At 42.9% G+C, this 21,741-nt stretch overlaps 1 protein-coding gene across 2 annotated transcripts in view; it reads right to left on the bottom strand.

Moving 5' to 3' along the window:
• The window catches only part of MAML3 (mastermind like transcriptional coactivator 3), a 416,215-nt gene that overhangs the window by 168,977 nt on the left and 225,497 nt on the right, over positions 1–21,741 (bottom strand). For both annotated transcript variants that reach the window (XM_045467188.1, XM_045467197.1), the window contains exon 2: positions 107–1,729. In XM_045467188.1, the coding sequence (XP_045323144.1) occupies positions 107–1,729 (1,623 nt within the window). The remainder of the gene's footprint in view (positions 1–106; positions 1,730–21,741) is intronic.

Here is a 21,741-nt window from a genome sequence, read left to right as displayed (position 1 = left end):
CAGGTAATTACAGCCCGCCCCCACGGCCGCGTGGAGAGCATCGCCCGTGGGCAGTGGGAAACGCACCACTAGCACCGCTCCAAGGGCGCCTCGCTCTCACACTTACCTGACCGTGGGACGGAAGCGCGGCGTAAGCCATGGGCTGGCTCATCACTCCTTTCTGTTTCAGGAGGAGCATGCGCTTCTGCTCCTCACTCAGGTGCGCGCGGGGAGCCTGGAGCTGAGACGGTGGCGGCGGCGGGGGTGGCTGCTGTGGCGGGGGCGGGGGCGGAGGCTGCTGCTGCTGGATGTAGGGCATCAAGGGGTTTTTGTTGGCGTTGGCCATCGGCGGGGTCATCCTCTGACTCAAGTCTGCGTTAAAATGGGTCAGAGGCTTAGTGTTGCCGTACGTGAGAATGTTGTGCTGTTTGTTCAAGGAGTTTGTACCCAAGTTATTTGGCTGCTGATTGATCATATTCATGTGGTTCTGAGGGAGGTAGTTATTCATTGTCGTCTTCTGCAGGTTGTTTGCCATGGGAGGCACTATGGGGTTTTGGTTGTTAAAGGCTTGGGGGTACATCATTGGGCTATTTGGTTTTTCTGCAGCGAAAGCTGCCCCGTAGGGGCTGGACGGAGGCCCTAGAGGAGACCAACTCGAAGTCTGGTTTGAATGTTGCTGCTGTTGCTGCTGCTGCTGCTGCTGCTGTTGGTGTTGCTGTTGCTGTTGTTGCTGCTGCTGTTGCTGTTGCTGCTGCTGCTGTTGCTGCTGCTGCTGCTGCTTCTGGTGCATGAGTTTGGCCCTTTGTTGCTGCTGCGCAGCCATCTGCTTGAGCTGTTCCGCTGGAGACATGTCGGAGCTGGGCACCGCCATGGGGCCCGACCCTGAACCAGCCACTGTCACTCCTGCCGGATTAAGGAGATAACCATTTCCAGGCCGAGGTGGAGCTTGGCCCGGAGTGTGGGCTTGGTTTGGAGTTTGAGGGGACTGGACAGCACAGTTTGCTGGTGAGCTGGCGGGGTTTGGAGCTGCGGGAGTGCTGGCAGCAGAAGGTAAACTAGTGGCCGTGGAGACAGTAGAAAAGGGAGGACCCGAAGAAGAAGGCCTCGCCTGGGGAGAGCCCATGGAGACGTGTGCAAAAGGAGAGTGAGAGGGGTCGCTCTTCACACTCACGCTCTCCTGGGAGAGAGGGGTCTCGGTCGCCGGCTGCGAGAATTCTGGCTCCTTCTTCTCTTCAAAGTCTTCGTTGAACAGGTCCTGTATGTCATCTTCGGGAACCGTGTTGGCCAACTCATCTATTAATTCTTGCCACTCCTGGTCATTCAGGTTAATGTCTGAGAACAGCTTGTTCTGATTGGAAAGAGACGTTTCTGATGTGTCTATGCAAGTAGGGTCATCTAGAGGCTCTTGCTTGAGGTCCTTGCTCTGCAGGATGGTGAAGCTATCCTCCAGGTCACTGCAACCATTAACAGGAAGTTTGATCTCTGGGAGTCTACCATTCTTACTTAGATCTTCTAGAAGCCCGGGCGTGTGACTTCCGCTATTCTGCAAGGGCAAAGAAGGCTTCAGGTCAAGTTGGTGAAGAGGAGAAGCTGAAGGCAGCGGCATGTTGATGGTTTCCATCCCTGTGGGAATGTCCTTTCGTATTCTCTTGCTGGTTGGAGAAAAATTCCCATCACAAGCACCATTCTGTTGGTCTCCATTAAGTGGTGATCGAGCTCCTTCCAACTTCCTTTTCACGGTCTCTTGAAGCTGGAAAAGACACAGGAAAGAGGGAAAGTAAACCTCCAAGTCAACATTTACTCTTTGAGCAAGGGGATGTAGCTGTGAACTAACTTTTAAATGCATTAGAACACACAAGAAAGATGTTCTATGTCTAAGTTCAAAAGTAGCCAGGCTTCAAATTCTGTGGGAAAAGGTTTTATCCAAAAGAAGAGCCCATGAGGCTGAAAGACAGAAAACAAACTAAAGATTGGAGGGTGGGGAACAAAAGAAAAAGAGACAGTTAAAGGCAGTACTTCTCTTACAGCAGAGAATCATCTATTATTATTTCCCAAAGTGATGTTAAATGTGACTTGGACCCAAATGTGTTATACTTAAGGAAGATGTTAATACCCATCTTAACTTTTTCTCACATCTTAACTGAAGACATCAAGGAATTAAATCAACAATATTTAAAAAAAAACACTAAAAATACTCTAAGAACATGGAATTTAACACATTTACTGAGTAGCACAGAGATGAAGATTAATGGTTAACATAACCCGTAACTTCCTTTCAGTTCTTATTTACTTGACCTCCCAACACTTTGGGACTTAGCAGTCCACACGTCTCTAAAAGCATGCTTCCGTTGCTTTCCATGATAGCACATTTTCCTGGATTTCCTTCTTTCTCTCCATTTGCTCTTTCTCAGTGTCATTTGGTCTTACGCGTTTTGTTCCTGCCCACTCTACAGGCCTGCATGATTACATCCATTACAACAGCTTTGACTATCTTCTCTAGGCTGGTGACCCCATAACAATGTACCCAGTCCAGGCTTCTCTGCTGAACTCTACATCTTCTTCCTGGATGCTTCACAAGCATCTAAAACACCACATGTCTCAACATTAAGCTGATTATCAAACACGATCCCCACCCATGTTAACTGTCTCAGTATCTACCCACTTCCCCACTCAATGTCTCCTCAGCTACCCAAACTGTAAACCTGAGCATTCTTCTCAAAACATCTCACATCACCAATCACCAAGTCCTATGGATTCTCCATCTAAAATATCCCTCTAACATGCCCCCTCATCTCCAACCTCACTGCCATTATCCTAGGCCAGAATGCCATTTTCTCTCACTAGATCGTTGTAATAGTCTCCTGATTGGTCTCTTTGCCTTGCCTCCATTCACCCATCCGTTCACTCCTTCATCTGTTCTTTTGTCCATTGCTTTGCTCTCCAACAATCTATTCTCTAAACTGCTACCTCTTTCAAGATATATACTGCCCTTCCTGTTTATAACCCTGAAATGATTTCCATTGCCTTTAGATTAAAATCCAGACTGAGCCTACTTCACCTGGTTTCTGCTCATCATTCCAGGCTCATCTTCTTGCTTCTCTGTTTGGCATCACCTCCCTGTCCCCTGCCAAACATTTTCTATCAACTCCCCTGAAACTCTTTCAGGTTCTTAAATGTGTCAAGCTTCCTTCAGCCTCCAGGGCACTGTACATGTTGTTTCCCACCCCCACCACCCCCCCACCGAAACATATTCTTCCCCCTCTGCCTCCCCACCCCCAGGTTAACAGCTACCTATCTTTCAGGTTATATCTTAGATTTTACTTCCTCTAGGAAATCTTACATCCCTTCTGCACGCTAACTACTTTAGGTACCTTCTTTGACCCCCCGATACTGGGTTGGATATCCTGGAATAAGTTTTTCCAAGCAATCTCCACTTCCCCATTACAGTTTCTCCCATACTTTGGGGCAACTGCGTAAATGTCTGTTTAGTGAGCTCCAAGAAGGCAGGGACTATGACTGACTTGTTTACTGTGTATTCATGGGGCTGCACCTAGTGTTCAGGTTCATAGCAGCAGTTAATAAGTAATGACAAATTGAATAATTAATTCTATTGTCTAACTCACAGAAGCTGGAAGAGTTGAATTTTAGTCAGAGCAGGAGGCAGCCTTATTGACCATAAGGAAGGCCAGACTTGGAGACTCTACAAGAGTAATGGGAACTCTTACCCTGCAGAGTGTTGTGTCCACTTAGGTGGGCTTATTTGAGAAGTCCAATTTAGAAAACTCTTGCTAACCCTATGGATTTATTAACTATAAACCTAATTCATCTGTCTGCCCCCGTCCTTTCTGTCACAAAGGGCCTATGTGTGGGGCTCTGGTGAAAGAGTTTGGCAAAGAGTAGCTCCTGGGAAGTGCCTGCTGAAAGACCAAAGGAAGACTAAGTCAGGTTACAAGGGGTTTCAGTAACTCTGCAGAGTTGAAGGCAGGACGGCATGAGGAGGGGGGAGGCAGAATGGTCCTCCACCTGGGCACTCTCCTATTCTTGGCAAAGGTGCAGTGTATTATAGAAGCAAGGAAGAGAGGAGCAGAATTCCCTCTGACCCCATTCTTCACTCACACGTGGAACTGCCAAGGCTCTGGAGGAACCCTATGTATAATAAAACCAATCTGCAGATGATGTGGGGGATTCTAAGCAGTGCCACTTTATTGCTATTCTCTCATAAGTAGAGAATTCCATTTCAAAAGTAAACAGAAAAGGTCCTTGAATAAAAATCCAGTCTAACCCCTGTTCCCAAATCTTATATGTTTAATCACAAGACCTAACACTGTCTGCATTCACTTGGTAGAAGCCCCAGAATTGCTGAAAACAAGGGTCTAACTGGGACACACTGGAGTTTGACTTCAAAGAAAACACGAGTTCAATCCATCCTATTAGGTAGCAACTGCTAGATAATTATGTTATTTATTGAACATACCAGAAAATCGTGGTTGTGATCATAGGCATGGCCGATATTTGAATGCAGCTCTAACACACAGCAGCACGTTCAAATATCACAGCTTTAGGGCCTAAAGAAGAGAAGACTTGGGGCCCTCGGCATCACCTGAAGCGATGTTAAAAAAAAAAGGCACTTGTACAAATGAAACTGAGTTTATTTTAGAAAGTTCATGTCCATCATTCTGTTCTAGGTCATGAAATGGATGGGACAGGATGGGGAAATAAAGACAAATGGTCTGTTTGTTCCTCTGTAAAACAGTGGTGGCTTAGAACATGCTGAAAGGTAGGTCCATCTGGGAACCCCAAATTTCACCTCTTCCCAGCTGAGGGGGCCTACCTGGGTAGGGAAGTATAGGGCAGTAATACAAAAACAGGAGTCTTGGCCCAGTAGTTAGAATGCCTGGGTTCAAACCCAAGACTTCCTCCCTCTGCCTAAGAGTTAATACATATAAATGTTGTCTGGTACTTAATAAATGTTAGCTGTGATCCCTTCCATTAGAAAGTGAGTTATATGACGGGAGGGATTTTTCTGTATTGTTCACTACTGGGACCCCAGTAGCTCATAGTTGATAGTCGATAATTATCTGTTAAATGAATGAATCCTGGAAAACTTATTTAATTTCTCCTAAGTTTTGGTTACTATATCTGCAAAATGGGTTAATAATATTTAGCTCATAGAGGTACTGTGAGAACGAACTTAAATGTAATAATATGGAAAACACTTAACTTCAAGCCTGGTACCCAGTAAGCACCAAACTAAGTCTTAGCTATTACTACCTTTAAAATTCAGTGATACCATACTCAAAACTGCAACGGAGATAGACTGCTTTCTGGGTCTTCAAAATACAAATAGGTAGAATGATAATATTTCTGTTCCCTAGCTGGCAAAATCCTAATGTTTTCTAAGCATCTGGTGTAGCTTTTTTAATATGAACAACAAAAATCAAATTTGCAATTCAAGCCCAAGTCCAAGTGCTAATGCATTCGTGTCCTAGATTGTAGAACAGCACTAGATTGTTGAGGTTCAAATCAAATGCATTTTCAGCATGTGACGACCTGAATGGAACTGCTGAGTATTTCCATTTCCTTGAGGGCCTAATATTCTCTACCGCTGGCCCCTTTAACCAGTATCTTGACATAGATTTCATGTATCAGCATTTGGGAATATAAGAAAGACATCATTGAATATGCTATGTTGTAGTTCCATGTTTTGTTTAGTTGTGTCCAGAACAGTTTAGAGCAATCTTAGTATCCGTATTGTCTGTTTCATCATCCTTTGCCGTATGGAAAGGAGGTCTGAGAGTCTAATTCTCTTACGCCCCTCTTGGAAGATAGAAGGAAGCAGGCAGGAAGAGATAGAACCTGTGAGCTTGAGAAGGCTGAGGAACTCACAAGCACTCTGCTCAATGAGCAGGAGGACTGTTCACCGAATATGGAGGCATCCCTGTGAGCCCCTGCCACCCAAGGACTCAGATAAGAGTCTGAGCTCAAATGGCTTTATCTTAGGGACTCCCTGGTCCTTCTGCTGTACAAACCTGGATGCTTCTTAGTATGATTTGTGCCCTTGTGGAAGAATCACAGAAACTCTTTACTGAGCATCAGCTCCCTTGTCCCTGTATTACTATTATTACATATAAATGTTTTCTCCCATTAAGGGAAGCTGCGGTGGCAGGGGCTGAAGCACGCTGTTCATCCAGTGCCTATGACAATATGGGCTGCTATCATGTGTCAATTACTCTGAAGGAAACAATTCCTCCTCCATAATGGCTTGAGCGTGAGTCTCCCATCTACTGTGTGGCTTGATAGCTTGTGTTTCTGTGAAACTGTGTGTGTGTGTGTGTGTGTGTGTGTGCACATGAGAGAGACAGAGAGAGACAGAAGTGGGGGTGGGGGTAGGGAGAGGGAGGAACTGATAGACACAGAGAGAAACTGAGAGGAGGAGACAGAATGGTTTGGGAGGGGTGATATGACAGCTGGACCAATAGTAAGATGAATAGCTTTGCCTTTGGGGTTATAAAGCACTTTCACACAGAATCGTATTTTATCCTCATATAAAACCTTTGGGACAGGTCATGTGCTGGTCTTATGGGTCTACAGGGAAAAGGTCAGTGTTCTGGTGGGGGTAGATGACACCCATAACAGGGATGAGGAACATAGCTAAGATTACCAGGCCTCTGCTGGCATGGAGGGGCTCCCTTAGGGGTCCCCTGGGCCAGAATATCCACACACAAAAAGAGGTTCTTTCTGCCTTTTGACTTTTAGCAGTGCTAGTAAGTTCAAAAAAACTCATATTGCCTTGTCCTTGATTTTGCATGAAACTGGGCAGGATCATGGACGAAGCCTGGTACTATAGAGGATGAGGTTACTATTAATAATGAGGTCTTTAAGATGAAAGCCATTGGGGTAAGCCATCAGATTCCTTGTCTCATAGGAGACAATGGTTCTAAAAGGTAGGCTTTATTGTAACTGTCTTATGGAGAAAGAACTTCAGGCATAGAGAGATTGAGATTACAAAATTACAGAGCTGGGGTTTGGGGGTGGGGAAGTGGCTCAACCCAGGTTCAAATTCAGACTCAGGTCTGACTGCAGAGCCCACACCACACCCTGGATGGCAGAGTCTGGCTGTGCCTTCATCACCAGCACTGGACTCCGATGCTAATCGTCATAATGCTCTCTCACACTGTTTTCAGGAATCATCTTTGATTCCACTCTTTCCCCACCACCCACACCCAATTATACCTCAAGAACTATCTGTTCTTATCATCTTTGAATTTTAGTTTCATCTTCCACCCCCAGTGCCACTGCATTAGTTCAGATCATCAACACTTCTCTCCTGTTTTCTGCAGCAGCTTCTGAATGACTCTCTCTGCCCCAGGCTTGCTTGCTCCCCTCCAACCCATTCTGTACACTATGGCTGTGAATTTCTTTATAACGTGTGAAACTGATCATGCCCATTCTTCACCTGCACAGCTTTTCTGGAGCTGTCCACTGTCTTCAGCATCATCTAAATCCAGCACAGAGGCCCTCCACAACTCAATCCTCATCTCTGCTTACTTACTTCTCCTGTCTTAGCTATCACCTCTAACCTTCTTCCTTTCCACCTGTCCCCCAACACCAGTCAGCTCTAAATCTTTGGCTAGACATAATTATTTGCAGTTCTCAGGACATACAATGTCCATTCTCTGTCTCTCTGAGCCCTTGCATGCGTTATATATACTCTTATCCAACTTCTTCACCTGACCAATTCTATTTTTCCTTCACAATCAGTTTACACATTACCTTCTATACAGTCACTCTTGACAGTCCCTCCCACAAGTCCTAATCCCAGGGACCATCCACGTGCTCTTGTGGCATTCTTAAACACATTGTACTGTAACTGCCTTCCTTTTTCTTCGTGAGGCTGTACAAATGAATGCTAGAGCAATCTCTCAAATAACTACACCAAATTTATGTAATTGTTCCCCAAAGTATGCACTTGAAAATAGTGGTCTGCCTAGAGTTTTCATGATAATTAAGTAAATGTACAATTTATTTTGGTTATTTTGAGATGCTGGAAATGGCTTGTGGACTGTCCCCTGCTTAATATTTTTGAGGACCCTATGGGTTCAGGGAATCAGAACAACCAGATAGCATAGGAGGAGAATTGTGTAAAGGAAAGCTGAAACTGAAACCCAGAGACTTCATGTGCCATTACCAAGGTCAGATGTTTTGACAAGTGTGTGAACTCAAAATGCTGGATATTTTCATGGTTGAATTTTAAATTTCCATACCAAGACTTTAAGGGGTTTTGCACTCACCAACCAAAAGTGTGAGTGAACTTTCTTCATCATATCAGAGATAAAACCATTTCCCAGGACTTGAAGACGAAATGGAATTTCAGTTTGCAGATGCTACAACTAATTTAAAGGCTCAAAGAGAACATTTTGGCCATTCTTATCTGCTCTGATCAAACCAGAAGATGATTCACTGTATCAATTTTCATAGGGTTATTCTCTTCTCATTCTACCAGCAGATCATAAGCTTGTGAACACATGGATAAATTTGACGTGCTTATTTAATGTATTTGTAAAGGGACGCAGAGTATTCACGTGTTAGATATTTTATTAGAATGTGGATAGTGTGCAAAAAACACTTCCAGAACTGTCTACCAGATTTAAGCACCCTTAGAAAGGATCTTTTGAGGTTTATTTAGAGGTTCAATTTTCTAGGCCATTCATTATCCAACTCTAAAGTGACCTGGAGAGCTGTTACAAATGCAGATTTCTTGGTCCCATTTGCACAGTTTCTGATTTAGTAGGTCAAGGTGGGATCCAGAGTGGGACACAGGTTGGAGGCACAGGTATCTACAGAAAAATTTTTTAAAGTTTATTTATTTATTTTGAGAGAGAGAGAGAGAGAGAGAGCGCGCAAGCACACGCACACGAGTGGGGGAGGTGCAGGGAGAGAATCCCGAGCAGGCTCCCCACTGTCAGTGCAGAGCCTGAGTGGGGACTCCAGCTCATGGCACTGAGATCATGACCTGAGCCAAAGTCAAGAGTTGGATGCTTAACTGACTGAGCCACCCAGGTGTCCCTAAAGAAATTTAATAAAGACCTCAATTCCTCTGAGGTAGTTGGCCCAGGACCCCTAGTTTTTAGAAATTCTGATCTAGAATAAGAATTCTGTTGGAGTTCTGACATTCTGAAATTGTTGGTTTGATTTTTTAAAAAAATACACATACACACAGAAACCCAATGTCCATATAAAATGCTCCTGAGTTAATTCATGATAATTCAGGACAGCTCACAAACAGGACTAAGAAACAATGCTCTAGACTGTTTTATTTCAAACCTCAGAGGACCTCAAATTCTGTAGAAGCCTGCTGGACTTCTATAAGACTTTTCATGAAAAGGTTTAGTTTTTACATTGTAGGTTTCTCTGAGCAAAGTAATATCCTGGACCATTTTCTCCCTCCATATTTATATACTTACCTTCACTTTCATTCAAAATTTTTTTTAACGTTTATTCATTTTTGAGACAGAGAGAGACAGAGCATGAATGGCGGAAGGTCAGAGAGACAGAGGGAGACACAGAATCTGAAACAGGCTCCAGGCTCTGAGCTGTCAGCACAGAGCCTGACGCGGGGCTCGAACTCACGGACCGCGAGATCATGACCTGAGCGGAAGTCAGACGCCCAACCGACTGAGCCACCCAAGGCGCCCCAGCTTCACTTTCATTCAAATGAACCGAGGGCACGCTGTATACCCATGTGCCAAGTGCTGAGGGGTGGACTCAGTCCTACGAACAAAGACCACACCCAAAGTAAACGCATGTCAGACATGTATTGACAAAAGTTTTGTCAAAAAAGTTTTGAGTACTTTTTTATTTTTTTTTTATTTAAAAAAAAAAAATTTTTTTTTTCAACGTTTATTTATTTTTTGGGGGACAGAGAGAGACAGAGCATGAACGGGGGAGGGGCAGAGAGAGAGGGAGACACAGAATGGGAAACAGGCTCCAGGCTCTGAGCCATCAGCCCATAGCCTGACGCGGGGCTCGAACTCACGGACCGCGAGATCGTGACCTGGCTGAAGTCGGACGCTTAACCGACTGCGCCACCCAGGCGCCCCTTGAGTACTTTTTTAAAAGGCGATCTATGTCGGGGCGCCTGGGTGGCTCAGTCAGTTAAGCGTCTAACTTCAGGTCAGGTTATGATCTCGCAGCTTGTGAGTCTGAGCTCCACGTCAGGCTCTGTGCTTACAGCTCAGAGCCTGGAGCTCCTGTGTCTCCCTCTCTCTGCGTCTCCCCCGCTCATGCTCTGTCTCCCTCTCCCTCTCTCAAAAAAATAAACATTAAAAAAAATTTTTTTTAAACTTAAAAAAAAAAGGAGATATATGTGAAGGGCAGAGCAACACAAAATGAAAAAGAACAATCTTATCACAACTCCTGAACTCTTCCCTTGTCAGCCTTATATACTCCTAACATTATTTTAGAGAGAAAACAACTTTACTACATAATAAAAACCATATGAAGTAAAAATACACACACACATACACACAGGCTATTTTCCTGAAAGCCAAGAGTTTAAAACCTATACTTGTGACCATCCCAGGGTGCAGCTTCTCTGAGCCCGATCATTGAGAAAGGTTGGGTCTCTGGACGGAATGTCAGCCCCGAGCAGTTAGAAATCTCCATTCTGAAATGCTCCAGGAAGAAAAGGATCATCTTAAAAGGGGCCTCACCCTCCTGGTGGGCATCTGTAACCTCAGCCACAGAGGCCCAAGGGAATGCTGGGGCACTGCTCAGCACCCCCGCTCAAGGGCCATTGAGAACATTCCGGGGGACTTTGAGGTTATTTTTAGAAATGACCATGATCTTTCTCCTTTCTGCTATGAGTCAGACTTAAAACCCTATTTCCAAGTAGAGTTAGGCATACACAAGAGTGATCATGCCTCTTTTCAGGGTTTGAAACATGGATGCTCACCCAGTTCCAGCCGCGAGGTGCCAGAGTAAGGTACTCTTTAAAAGCATTTAAAATTTGGGGGCACCTGGATGGCTCAGTCGGTTGAGCGTCTGACTTCAGCTCAGGTCATGATCTTCTCATGGTCCAGGGGTTCGAGCCCCACATCAGGTTCTGTGCTGGCAGCTTGGAGCCTGGAGCCTGCATCTGATTCTATGCCTCCCCTCTCTCTTTGTCCCTCCCCGGCTCAAGCTCTGTCTCGCTCTGTCTCTCAAAAATAAACAAAATGTTAAAAAATATTTAAAAAGTAAAAAAAAATAAAAGCATTTAAAATTTGTGTGTGTGTGGCTGAATTTTTATGAATGCTTTTATCCTTTAGTTTTTCTTACACGTGTAACGAGCACCAACTGAATATACAACAACAAATTGGGAAGGGATCATAAAACATCAGCAGCGGTGGCAGTCAGGGCCCTTGACATTTAGAAATGCTAAATCCCAAGATCTCAAATCTCCGTACTTCCAAATACATAAATGTTCATATAGGCTCCTGCCTTTGTCTCAATTGAACGAATAAATTATTTTTCATCACAAGTCACACGAACCCTGTGTACTTTTTATTTTTTATATCTGAAGTTAGGATATTTTTCACAAGCTTCATACATGTAGTTCCAACTGGTACTTCAACAATTATTAACTACTGGTTAAAATTTGGGACTGTTATCTCTGCAAATGTCAAGGTTATCTGATTTTCAAATCTCCTCCCATAGTTTTCACTAGAAGGCTCTAAACTTCTAAGTTTGTACCCAAGAATTTGATTCACTGCTTACTAAATGTTTCAAGATATCCTTGTCATTTAATATTCTAGTTGGCTGAGAGCTTACCCTGTACCAGGCATCAAGCTAAATGCTTTACATATATTATCTTGATCAATCCTCACAACTCCATGATAGATGAGGAATGGACTCAGAGTGGATAGTAATTTGTCGCAGGGCACACAGCAGAGCCGTTCTTAGTTCCACTTATTCTCACCTACTCTGCTCTTCTGCGTCTGATGACTCCTGTCCTGATTAAACATGAGCAAACCTTGCTTAGAAATTCTGGGGAAGTGTTTTAGGCACCTGTGTCATGGCGGTCTAAGGACGATGTGTTCACGTCTTCCAGTCAGATCTGCCTGGTTCACAGAAAAGCATTGTGCTCCTCTACGAGGAAGATGTTACTCTTGCAAATGGAGCATGTGTTTGAGAAGTGATGAATGCGGCAGCCCTGAAAACTTCCAGAGGGAGTGAATGTGTGCATCCCGGTGGCAGCTTCCTTTACTTGGAAGCTGGCCATTGGAAAAGCTCCTCTGAGCTCTGTGGCTGCCATCAGAATTCCGCAATCTGAACCCTGAATTGCTCTGTCTTTTCATATACATAAACACACACGTGCGCATTACATTACATTTATTTTTAAGGACAAGAAACAATTTTCTTAGGAATATCTCTGATATCTCTTACTAGAAGTCATGCATATGTTATGTATTCAAACATGCCTATATGCATGACCTCAGATTACAATCTGAAATTCCTAATGGGATTTTATTTAGAGCCATAAAGAAAGGAGTGTGAAGGAGGCTGTCGAGGAAGAAGAAAAAAACCATAGGGAGGAAGAGGGCAAATGAAAAGATCAGATCTTATCTGCATCATTCACAGCTGGAGACTTACACCAACAACACAGACCAAAGAATAGGCAAGTTAGAACTAAGCATGAGATTTCCATTTGTTTATTCTCTGGGAGGAATACTTCAGGGAGGCTGAGTACTTTTCTTTCCCTTGGGTAAAATATCAAGAATATTTTTATTTCACTGTTTACTCAAAATGTCCCTTCTTTTCAACGAGAATCTCTCATTTTAGTTTTTAGCCCCTTCCAGGAGACCATTTTCCTCAGTGGCACTTATGTCCTGCACCAGTTTAGGGGACACAAACAGCCAACAGCACCCAGACCTGACACTGCTTTTGCATTATCTCCCTTTGGAAAACAAAAGTATTGCAGTAAGGTCTCCTGTCTACGAAAAAGCCTCGTGTTTCCCTCAAAGAGGTCAGACATTTGTTCTTTTTTGTAAGAAAAGAAAGCAAAAGCAAAGCTGAGAGCTACCTCCTGTTAGAGAATTCTCAATTCCTCCCGCCTGCACACACCCCATCTCAGCGAGTGAGCAAACCGGACGTTATTCTTATTTCTAGACAGTGTCTGACTCCCAGACCTCCATTCCATCGCAGGTTTTTTTACTCCACAACTGAAAGCTACGGGAACTCGCCTTCATTCACCAGCAAGGTGATTGCCGTTATTTACATGTCTTTAGAGTAACTTTGTTCACAAACGGGGAGGCAAGGCAGAACTAGAGAGTTTTTCTTTCCAGGATGAATGGCCCGTGGGTGAAGACGTCCACATGCACACAGGCACATTCTTGCATTTGGGTGAACACAGGTGTGATTTAACTGGCTCTGAGCATTTTCAACCAGGCAGCGGCATGCACAACCCCGTGCACTCAATCCATAGACAGCAGAGCTCTGGAGGCTGTGGGCAGAGCGTTCATCTGTGGGGAGAAGCTGCTTGGTTTCATCCCACCAGCTGAAATTCATTTTTCAAAAGAAATTAGACCAAGGTACTGTTGTTATAGCAACAGTCAGAGTCACTCATACAGCCTCTTCCCTGCAACCTCACTCTGACTTCTGTGGGCAGCATTTTCAATTATGTACAGGGAGTGACCAAGGCTGAGCCTGGGTCGACCTTTTCTTATCCCTTTAAGGGGCAGAAGTGTAAATCCTCTCTGTCCAATCTGAAGCCCAAAGACAAGGCTTGATCGTGCTCCAACAGAGTCCTCCCAGTCCTGAAAGTCAATGAGTACTGAAGATCCGAGGAAAGCCTTTGGTCCCTACGTTTTCATCTCCTGGGTAGGAACTGGACATGTGACCACCAAACTTCCGGGGGCTAACCAAGTACCAGCCATTTCAGGATGGGAACTTCCAGGGAGGATGGCAATGCTGGCGGTCACCCTCAGATTCTGAAGTGTTTTCATTACCTTAGTCCTCTGGGGTTTTACTCTATTCTTGGGGGTGTGGATTTCCCAAGATTTTCAATCGCCCACTCCAGCCCCTGAAACAACAATCAACTCCAAAATGCCCCTTTCTTGATGAAAATGTACACTTATTATCGAACCTCTATGGCAAATAATTTTCCAAAGGAGTCAGCAAGGTAGTAGTCTACATTTAACCCCACGGATACCCCAAATGGCAAACATCTATAAAGCCAGTGCTCATGACTAATGTTATAGGCTAAATTATGCCCTCCCCAAACTGATACATGTTGGAGCTCTAACCCCAGAACACCTCAGAATTTAACCGTATCTAGAGATAGGGTCTTTAAAGTTAAAGTTAAAGTGAAGACACACACACAAAAGACAGCCATCTATAAACCAAGGTAGAAAAAAACCAATCTTCCTGACAACTAGCTTGATCTTGGACTTTCAGTCTCCAGACCTATGAGCAAACATATTTCTGTTGTTGCAGCCACCCAGCGTGTGTGCTACTTTGTTATGGCAGCCTTAACAAACTAACACAACTAGTAATCTGGTTTAAACATATCTCTGTCCTCTCCATGTCTTACCTACGTTGGGCACTCAATAACGATTCTATCTGGCACAAATTTGTTCATGCTTTGATTCAGTCCCGACTATGTGCTGGGTTATATATCAGGCACTAGGGCACATTAGTGAATACGATTTAGTCTCTGACCTTAAGAGCTTTCAGAATGGAGGGGAAAGAAAAGCAGATGAGTAAGGTCAAGGTTGTTTGCTGTGGGCACCAGTGCTGTGGAAGCCCAAAGGAGGGGCACGCCTCAGTCCTGCAGGGACTGAAATGGAAACTGAGACTTTAGACTCACAGTAAGGGAAGAAGCCAGAGGAGAAAGAAGGCGTGGCTTCTAAGTGAAACTTCAAATAGTTGTGTCTGGCTTGAGCCAGGGTGCAAGGGGAAGAGCTGAGAAACAGGTTGGAGAAGTAAGAGCCAAAGAGATCGTGAAAAGCTTGTTTGCCAGATTATGAAGTGTGGACTTATCCAGAAGGATAAAGACACACTGGAAGAAAAATAGTCACCTGTAATGCTAACTTCAGATTTCACAGTGATAGAAGTTGGTTGCAAAAGGTAAAATATGTGAAGTCATTTGTTTGCCAGGCCTGCCGTAACAAAATACTACAGACCGGGTGTCTTCAACAACTAATTTTCTGACAGGTGGCTGGAAGTCCAAAATCAAGGTGTGTTGACAGGTCTGGTTTCTTCTGAGGCCTTTCTTCTTGGTTTGCAGGTGGCCACCATATCATTGTGGCCTCACATGGCCTTTTCTCTGTGCGTGTGCATCTCTGGTGCCTTTTTGTGTGTTCAAATTTTCTCTTCGTATAGAGACACCGGTCATGTTAAAGCCCAGTCTTACGGCCTCATTTTGGCCTCATCACCTCTTAACAGGCCAAACCTCCAAATACAGTCACATTATGAGGTACTGGGAATTAGGGCTTCAAGATGTGAATTTGGAGGGAAGTTCAACATCATTCCTGTATAGTTGACCAAGCAAATCGCGAAAGCTATCCCTAACTTACATAAAATTAATATGACACAGACATGGTCTTGAGGCAAGTAGTTCAACAATTGCTATTTGGTCCAGAGTTTAACAACATATTTTTTGAAAAGTGTTTGTCTCCCAATTTCGATCCCAAATTCAAAGTATACTTCACCTTTATCCCTTAACTACCGGCCAGACGAGTATAGTCAGAGATGGTGCTAAGTGAAACCTCAATGCAGGTGGAAGTGTGCCAGTATTTAGGAGGCTCTGAATAGTGACCATTCCCCGAGGCTTAGTAAATGTTACTTCACAGGGATAATCCCAACCCGACCTCAGGGTTGCAGAGAAGGAATGTTGAGGCACAGAGAGACTGGGGCCACAGTGTAAGAGGGAATGTTCTTCAGAGGAAGAACAAGGAATGATAGTCAGGATTCCCTGCTCCAGCCCCACGCCCCATGCAATAAATTACTTTGCCTGTAACAGGTTCAGAGTTTGTCAACTTCCTGTTCAAATTGTGGTGCATTGTCAATGTACTGTAACAGCGTAGAGTCGAAAGTATGTATTTCAATGGTTTTATCTTTCTTACCTAGCCATCCAGATATTATTTATGCAGTTTCCATTATAATGCTACAGTTAGGTTTGCATAATATTTTCTGTAAGTGCCTACTTTTGCATGGTTACAGCTCTCTAAAACTCCCCTGGGACAGAGTTTTTTTCACCTTGGTCTCAGTTCTGAAGTAAAATTTTTTGTAACAACAAATGATGACTTTAGGGATATATTTGAAGTTACGTGACTATAAAAAAAAGGGGGAAGATTTTTACTGCAATGAATATGTTGTTACCTTTTGTCCAATTGAACACCACAAATCAAAAAGAGCTGAACATAAAGGCATCAAGCAAGGCAATGTAATAGATTTCACTGAAGACAGCCCACACTGCCGGATTTAACTAAATGAGGTCTGCATTCACATGCTTATCAGTATTTAAAAATACCCTGAGTGTACACAACAGAAAATGTCAGGAACTTGAAAAGCAAAAATATGCATGTGGCGCTTTCCAGATCTCACTAAAGCGCAGCAACTAAACAAACTTAATTATGTGATCGGGCAGCAGTTTCTTAACCTCTCTGGACCTCTGCTTCCTCAATTATAAAATGAGAGGGCTGGCCTGTCCAGTCTCCAAAGCTTGTTCCAGCTCTCACAGAGTCTCTATTTGGACTCTGGATTCAAATCAGTGACTCGCTTTTAAACATCACTCTGGGAGGCACTGTTAACTCAGATGGGCAGCTGAACTTGGCAGGTAGTTACTAAGTAACTGGGAGCCTCATTTTAAGTCAGAGAGCAGGAATTCATTAAATTCTTCTGCAACGGTTTCTTAGCTTTAGTAAATTTGCAAAAAAAAAAAAAAAAAAAAAAAAAAAGCCCAAAAAACAAAACAAAAAACCTTAAATCCTAATCACAATTATCTTCAAACAAAACAAAAGTGTGTAAATTACATGCTTCATTTAAAAGGATTTTTCATTATTTGATGACCGGCTTGGTATCAGGTACTGAGCGGGGTACAGAGAATGTGAAAGATCCATAAGACCCCTGCTTTCAAAGAAATTCACAGCCTGTTGCACATTTTCACTTTGCTCCTAAGTGTCTCCTGGAAAAAGCTCCCATTATGTATAACACTTGTCAAACACAGACAGCAGCGATGTTCCTATTCTGGTGACCGCAGTTTGGTTAACTTATAGAACTGTGTATGGCTCTTCTCTCTCTCTCTCCTATGAATGATTCTGGATAAATGGCCTTAAATTACATGACGAGCCTGAATGTGCCAGTTTGGGTAATTAGATACTGGACCAGGCTATAGGTAGGAGCTGTCTGCCTTTTCTGCGTGTTCACCATCACATATTTCACCTATAAGGGGTGGATGGGCGTGGGCCTAATCTTAACACTTAGAGTCAGGGGCCTTGGGTCCTAAGATCACTTCTCTCACAACCAAGCTGTGTGTTCTGTGGAAGTCAGTTGATTATTTCTACCTCCATTTTTGCCTGGGCAAAATAGTCTCTACAATTCCTTATAAATCTAGCAGCCAGGAATTTTACTCTCGAGTTAATTGGGATATACACGGAAGATGAACCAACTAACATTTGGTTCTTTTCTAAAATATGTAACTAATTCCTGGGGCGTCTGGGTGGCTCAGCCAGTTAAGTGTCTGACTTTGGCTCAGGTCATGATCTTGCGGCTCGTGGGTTTAAGCCCCGCATCAGAGCCTGGAGCCTGCTTTGGATTCTGTGTCTCCCCTCTCTCTCTGCCCCTTCCCCACTCGTACTCTGTCTCTCTCTCTTTCTCTCAAAAATAAATAAACGTTAACAAATTAAAAATAAATAAAAAATAAAATATGTAACTAATTCCTAAATTTGAAATGAAAAAGTTTGTGTCTGTTGCTGTTTCTACGCATTGTGTAGTAAAACCTGATTAATTCAATTCCTGATAATTTTGCCTTTAGCTGTAACTTGGCTAAGGGCCAACTCGATATGTATTCTTATGTACAAAAAAAGAGAGCTTACTATGTAAAAAAAAAAAAAAATAGGTATAATAAAGATTATAAGGGGAACAGTCAGAATGCTTAACCTACTATTTCTAACCTAAGGTAGAAATGGGCCTCAAGCACTCAAGAGACTCAAATTTAAATAAACAATTGATACATGTATTATGAACTCTTCTCATATATTAATTAAAGTAGTTCCCCAAGGATGTTTATTTACAAACAGTTTGATGGTCTAGTTGGAATTGCAGTTGTTACTTTTAAATATATACATGCAGTATGTATTTACCACTACACTTCAATTCAGATTTTTCTCAATTTAGGCAGCTGTTTGCCCAAATTAGTTTAAATTAGGGAGAAATGATTGTATTCATAAACTCTTCATCTAAAAGGCAGAAATGACGACTATAAAATTTGTCTTCGGTTTTTCGGGACTCTGCAGTTTAACTTCTAGTCTGCGATTTGTAAAGAATGAACATGGAATGATTAATGGCCATTACTGATTTCTTACAGCTGTAACTTATCAGAATATGTATACTCTAATACTGTACCCATGGTAATTATCTCATTACTATGAAGTGTCACAGAAATGCATTATGCGAAGTATGCGCTGAATCACATTTAGCAATTTCTTTTTATGTTTAAATCCAGAAGCTTAGTGTTCTCTAATAGTGGGAGCTTTGCATGGGAGTTGGGGGCTTTGCAAGAGAGTTGGGGCTTAGCAAGGGAGTCATGAATAGGAACTGAAGTTCCTTGGCAGATGTGTAACAAGCTTTGTGACTCTGGTCATTCTTTTAAACTTTTCTGCACCTCAGTTCCTGATTTGAAAATCGGCATATTCGTGTGTGACCCTCACTATACCTCATGGAAAGGATTAAACAGATTAAGTCTATAAAACAGTTGGTCACCAGGAGGAAAGGCATTAAGGAAATTACTCAGCATACTGTAGTGGTGACTTCTCTAAGTGCATGAATATTTAATGAACAGGTACACATAATACTTGACATTTCTATGGAGCTTTTCATGCAAGCATCTTAACATCACTTAAAGAAATGCATGGCAACAATTATCAGACATCTGGGAAGCATCAGCTCATTGGCCAGAGAGGGTAGAGATACAGCCGCTTTGTTTTTAAAATCATAGTGTTCAGGAGTAGGGGTATATTCAAATACAGGTATCCCACAAACCTGAAGATATGGCCTTAGAAATAAAGCGATGTTTATTTGACAGCCATCGAACCATACATATGAGGTGGCCTAAACAACACAGGTGCAAACCTTCCCTCCGAAGTGAGCACAAAGCTGGTGATGGGCCCTATTAACCGGATGATAGAAGTCAGCAAAGAGACCAATAGTACTAGTGAGAGATCAAAATAAAACATCATCAGGAAAGTAGGACAAAAAAAAGAATTTGTGGTCAGATTTGGACTGTCAGTTGCAGTTTGAAATGAGGACTAAGAGACCGTTGGATTGGTGTGATAGTAATTCACTGGGAAGCAAGAGAGGGTTCTGCTAGGATAGCCAGCAGCATCGAGATCATCTGGGAACCTGCTGAAATGCAAATTTTTTTCTTTTTAAAAATATTTATTTATTTATTTAGTTTTGAGAGAGAGAGAGAGACAGAGTGCGAGTGCGAGTGGGGGAGTGGCCGAGAGAGAGGGAAACAGAGAATCAGAAGCAGATCCAGGCTCTGAGCTGTCAGTACCAGAGCCTGGTGTGGGGCTGGAACCCACAAACCACAAGACCATAACCTGAGCGCAAGTCGGACACTTAACCCACTAAGCCACCCAGGCACCCCTGAAATGCAAATTCTTGGCCAGTTCCCTAGACTTCCTGAATCCGAAATGCTGAGTGTGGAGCCTGAACTCTGTGTTTTAACAAGCTCTCAAAGCGATTCTCATGAGTTTGAGAATCCTGTTCAAGAACAGTGCTGGCTGAGATGATGGAAACGTTCTGTGTCTACACTATCCGAAACATTAGCATCCAGCTTCGTGTGGCTGTTGAGTACCTGAAATGTGGCTAGTGCTACTGAGGAACCGACTTTTAAATTTAATTTATGTTAATTAAATTTAAAATAGCTACATGCAATGAGCAGCTATTCCATTGTACAGCAAATTCTAGAACTGTGCTGTAAATGAATACTGGGTTTTTGATCAGTAAGAAAAGCAAGTGGTGGTGAAGAATGGAGATGCTGAGTGTGACTCTTCTTGTAAGATACCTTGTTTGGAAAAGCAAGAGGGAAAAAGGCATTGTGGCTGGTATTTTAGGGGGTGAATAAAGGAAAAGGAAGTCTGAAGTGTGTTTGGACATGAAGAGAAATCAGACAGCAGGAGAGGCTGACACTAAGAAAACAGGGACAGATGAAAAAATGTGATGGAAAGGTCTAACTGTGGTAAAATATTCGTAAAGTTTACCACCTTGACCATAAAGGGTATAGTTTATAGAGTTATTAAGTACAGCCACAATGTTGTGCAACCATGTCTACTGCCCATCCCCAAAACCCTTTTCATCTTGCAAAATGGAAACTCTATGCCCATTAAACAATAACTCCCTATTCCCTTCTTCCTTCAGGTCCTAGCAAAGAGCATTCCACTTTCTGCCTCTATGAATTTAACTACTCTAGATCACTCATGTAAGTGGAATCAAACAGTATTTGTCTTTTTGTGACTGGAATATTTCATTTAGTATAATATCCGCAAGGCTTATCCATGTTGTGGCATGTATCAGAATTTCCTTTCTTTTTAAGGCTGAATAATATTCCATTTTATGCATATGCCATGCATCTCCATCTATGGACATTTTGTCTCTCATGAACAGACATGGTGCTATGAACATGGTTTACAAATGTCTCAAGGCCTGCTTTCAATTCCTTTAGGTATATGTCCAGATGTGGAATTGCTGGGTCATATGGTAGTCCCAATTTTAATTTTTTTTAGGAACCACCATACTGTTTTCCCTGGTGGCTATGCCATTTTACATTCCCAGCGAGGTATTTCTTTTTGAGACAATGAAGAATGGAACATTTGAGCCATCAAAAGAATGATTTAAAGACAAATGGTGGGGGGGGGGGCACTTAGGTGGCTCAGTTGGTTAAGTGTCTGACTTTGGCTTAGGTCATGATCAAACAGTTTGTAAACTTGAGCCCCACATTGGGCTCTTTGCTATCAGAACAGAGCCTGCCTCAGATCCTCCGTCCTGCTCTCTCTCTGCCCTCTCCCCATTCATGCTCTCTCTCGCTTCTCTCTCTCTCTCTCTCTCTCAGAATAAAATAAACATTAAAAAAAAAGGGAGAAATGTGGGGAACAGGTATGTTGAAATGGAACTCTGTGTGTGTGTGTGTGTGTGTGTGTGTGTGTGTGTGTGTGTGTGTAACCTTTAGGGTTTAACTCTTTAAAGTTTCAATTTTCTCACTTACCTTGATGCAAGGACCTCACCTCCAAGAGAGAACACTGCTGAGGAGGAAAAACCCAGGGCTTGAGGAGGAAGCAAATGGAGGTTTTGTAAACTTGGACCATTATAAAAGAAGATCAGGGAAACTTTCTGAGGGCTCTGAAGCAGAAGTAGATACATACAGTGTATGAGTGTGTTATGGGATTGAAAGTGGAAGTCCTAAATCCAATACCTCAGAAAGTGACTTTATTTGGAAACACAGTCACCACAGATGTAATTAGTTAAGATGAGGTCATAATGGAGTAGAGTGAGCTCCTA

This window comes from Leopardus geoffroyi, chromosome B1 (assembly GCF_018350155.1).
Source record: "Leopardus geoffroyi isolate Oge1 chromosome B1, O.geoffroyi_Oge1_pat1.0, whole genome shotgun sequence".
NCBI classification, from domain to species: domain Eukaryota; kingdom Metazoa; phylum Chordata; class Mammalia; order Carnivora; family Felidae; genus Leopardus; species Leopardus geoffroyi.
This window is presented reverse-complemented; position numbering and strand designations above follow the sequence as displayed.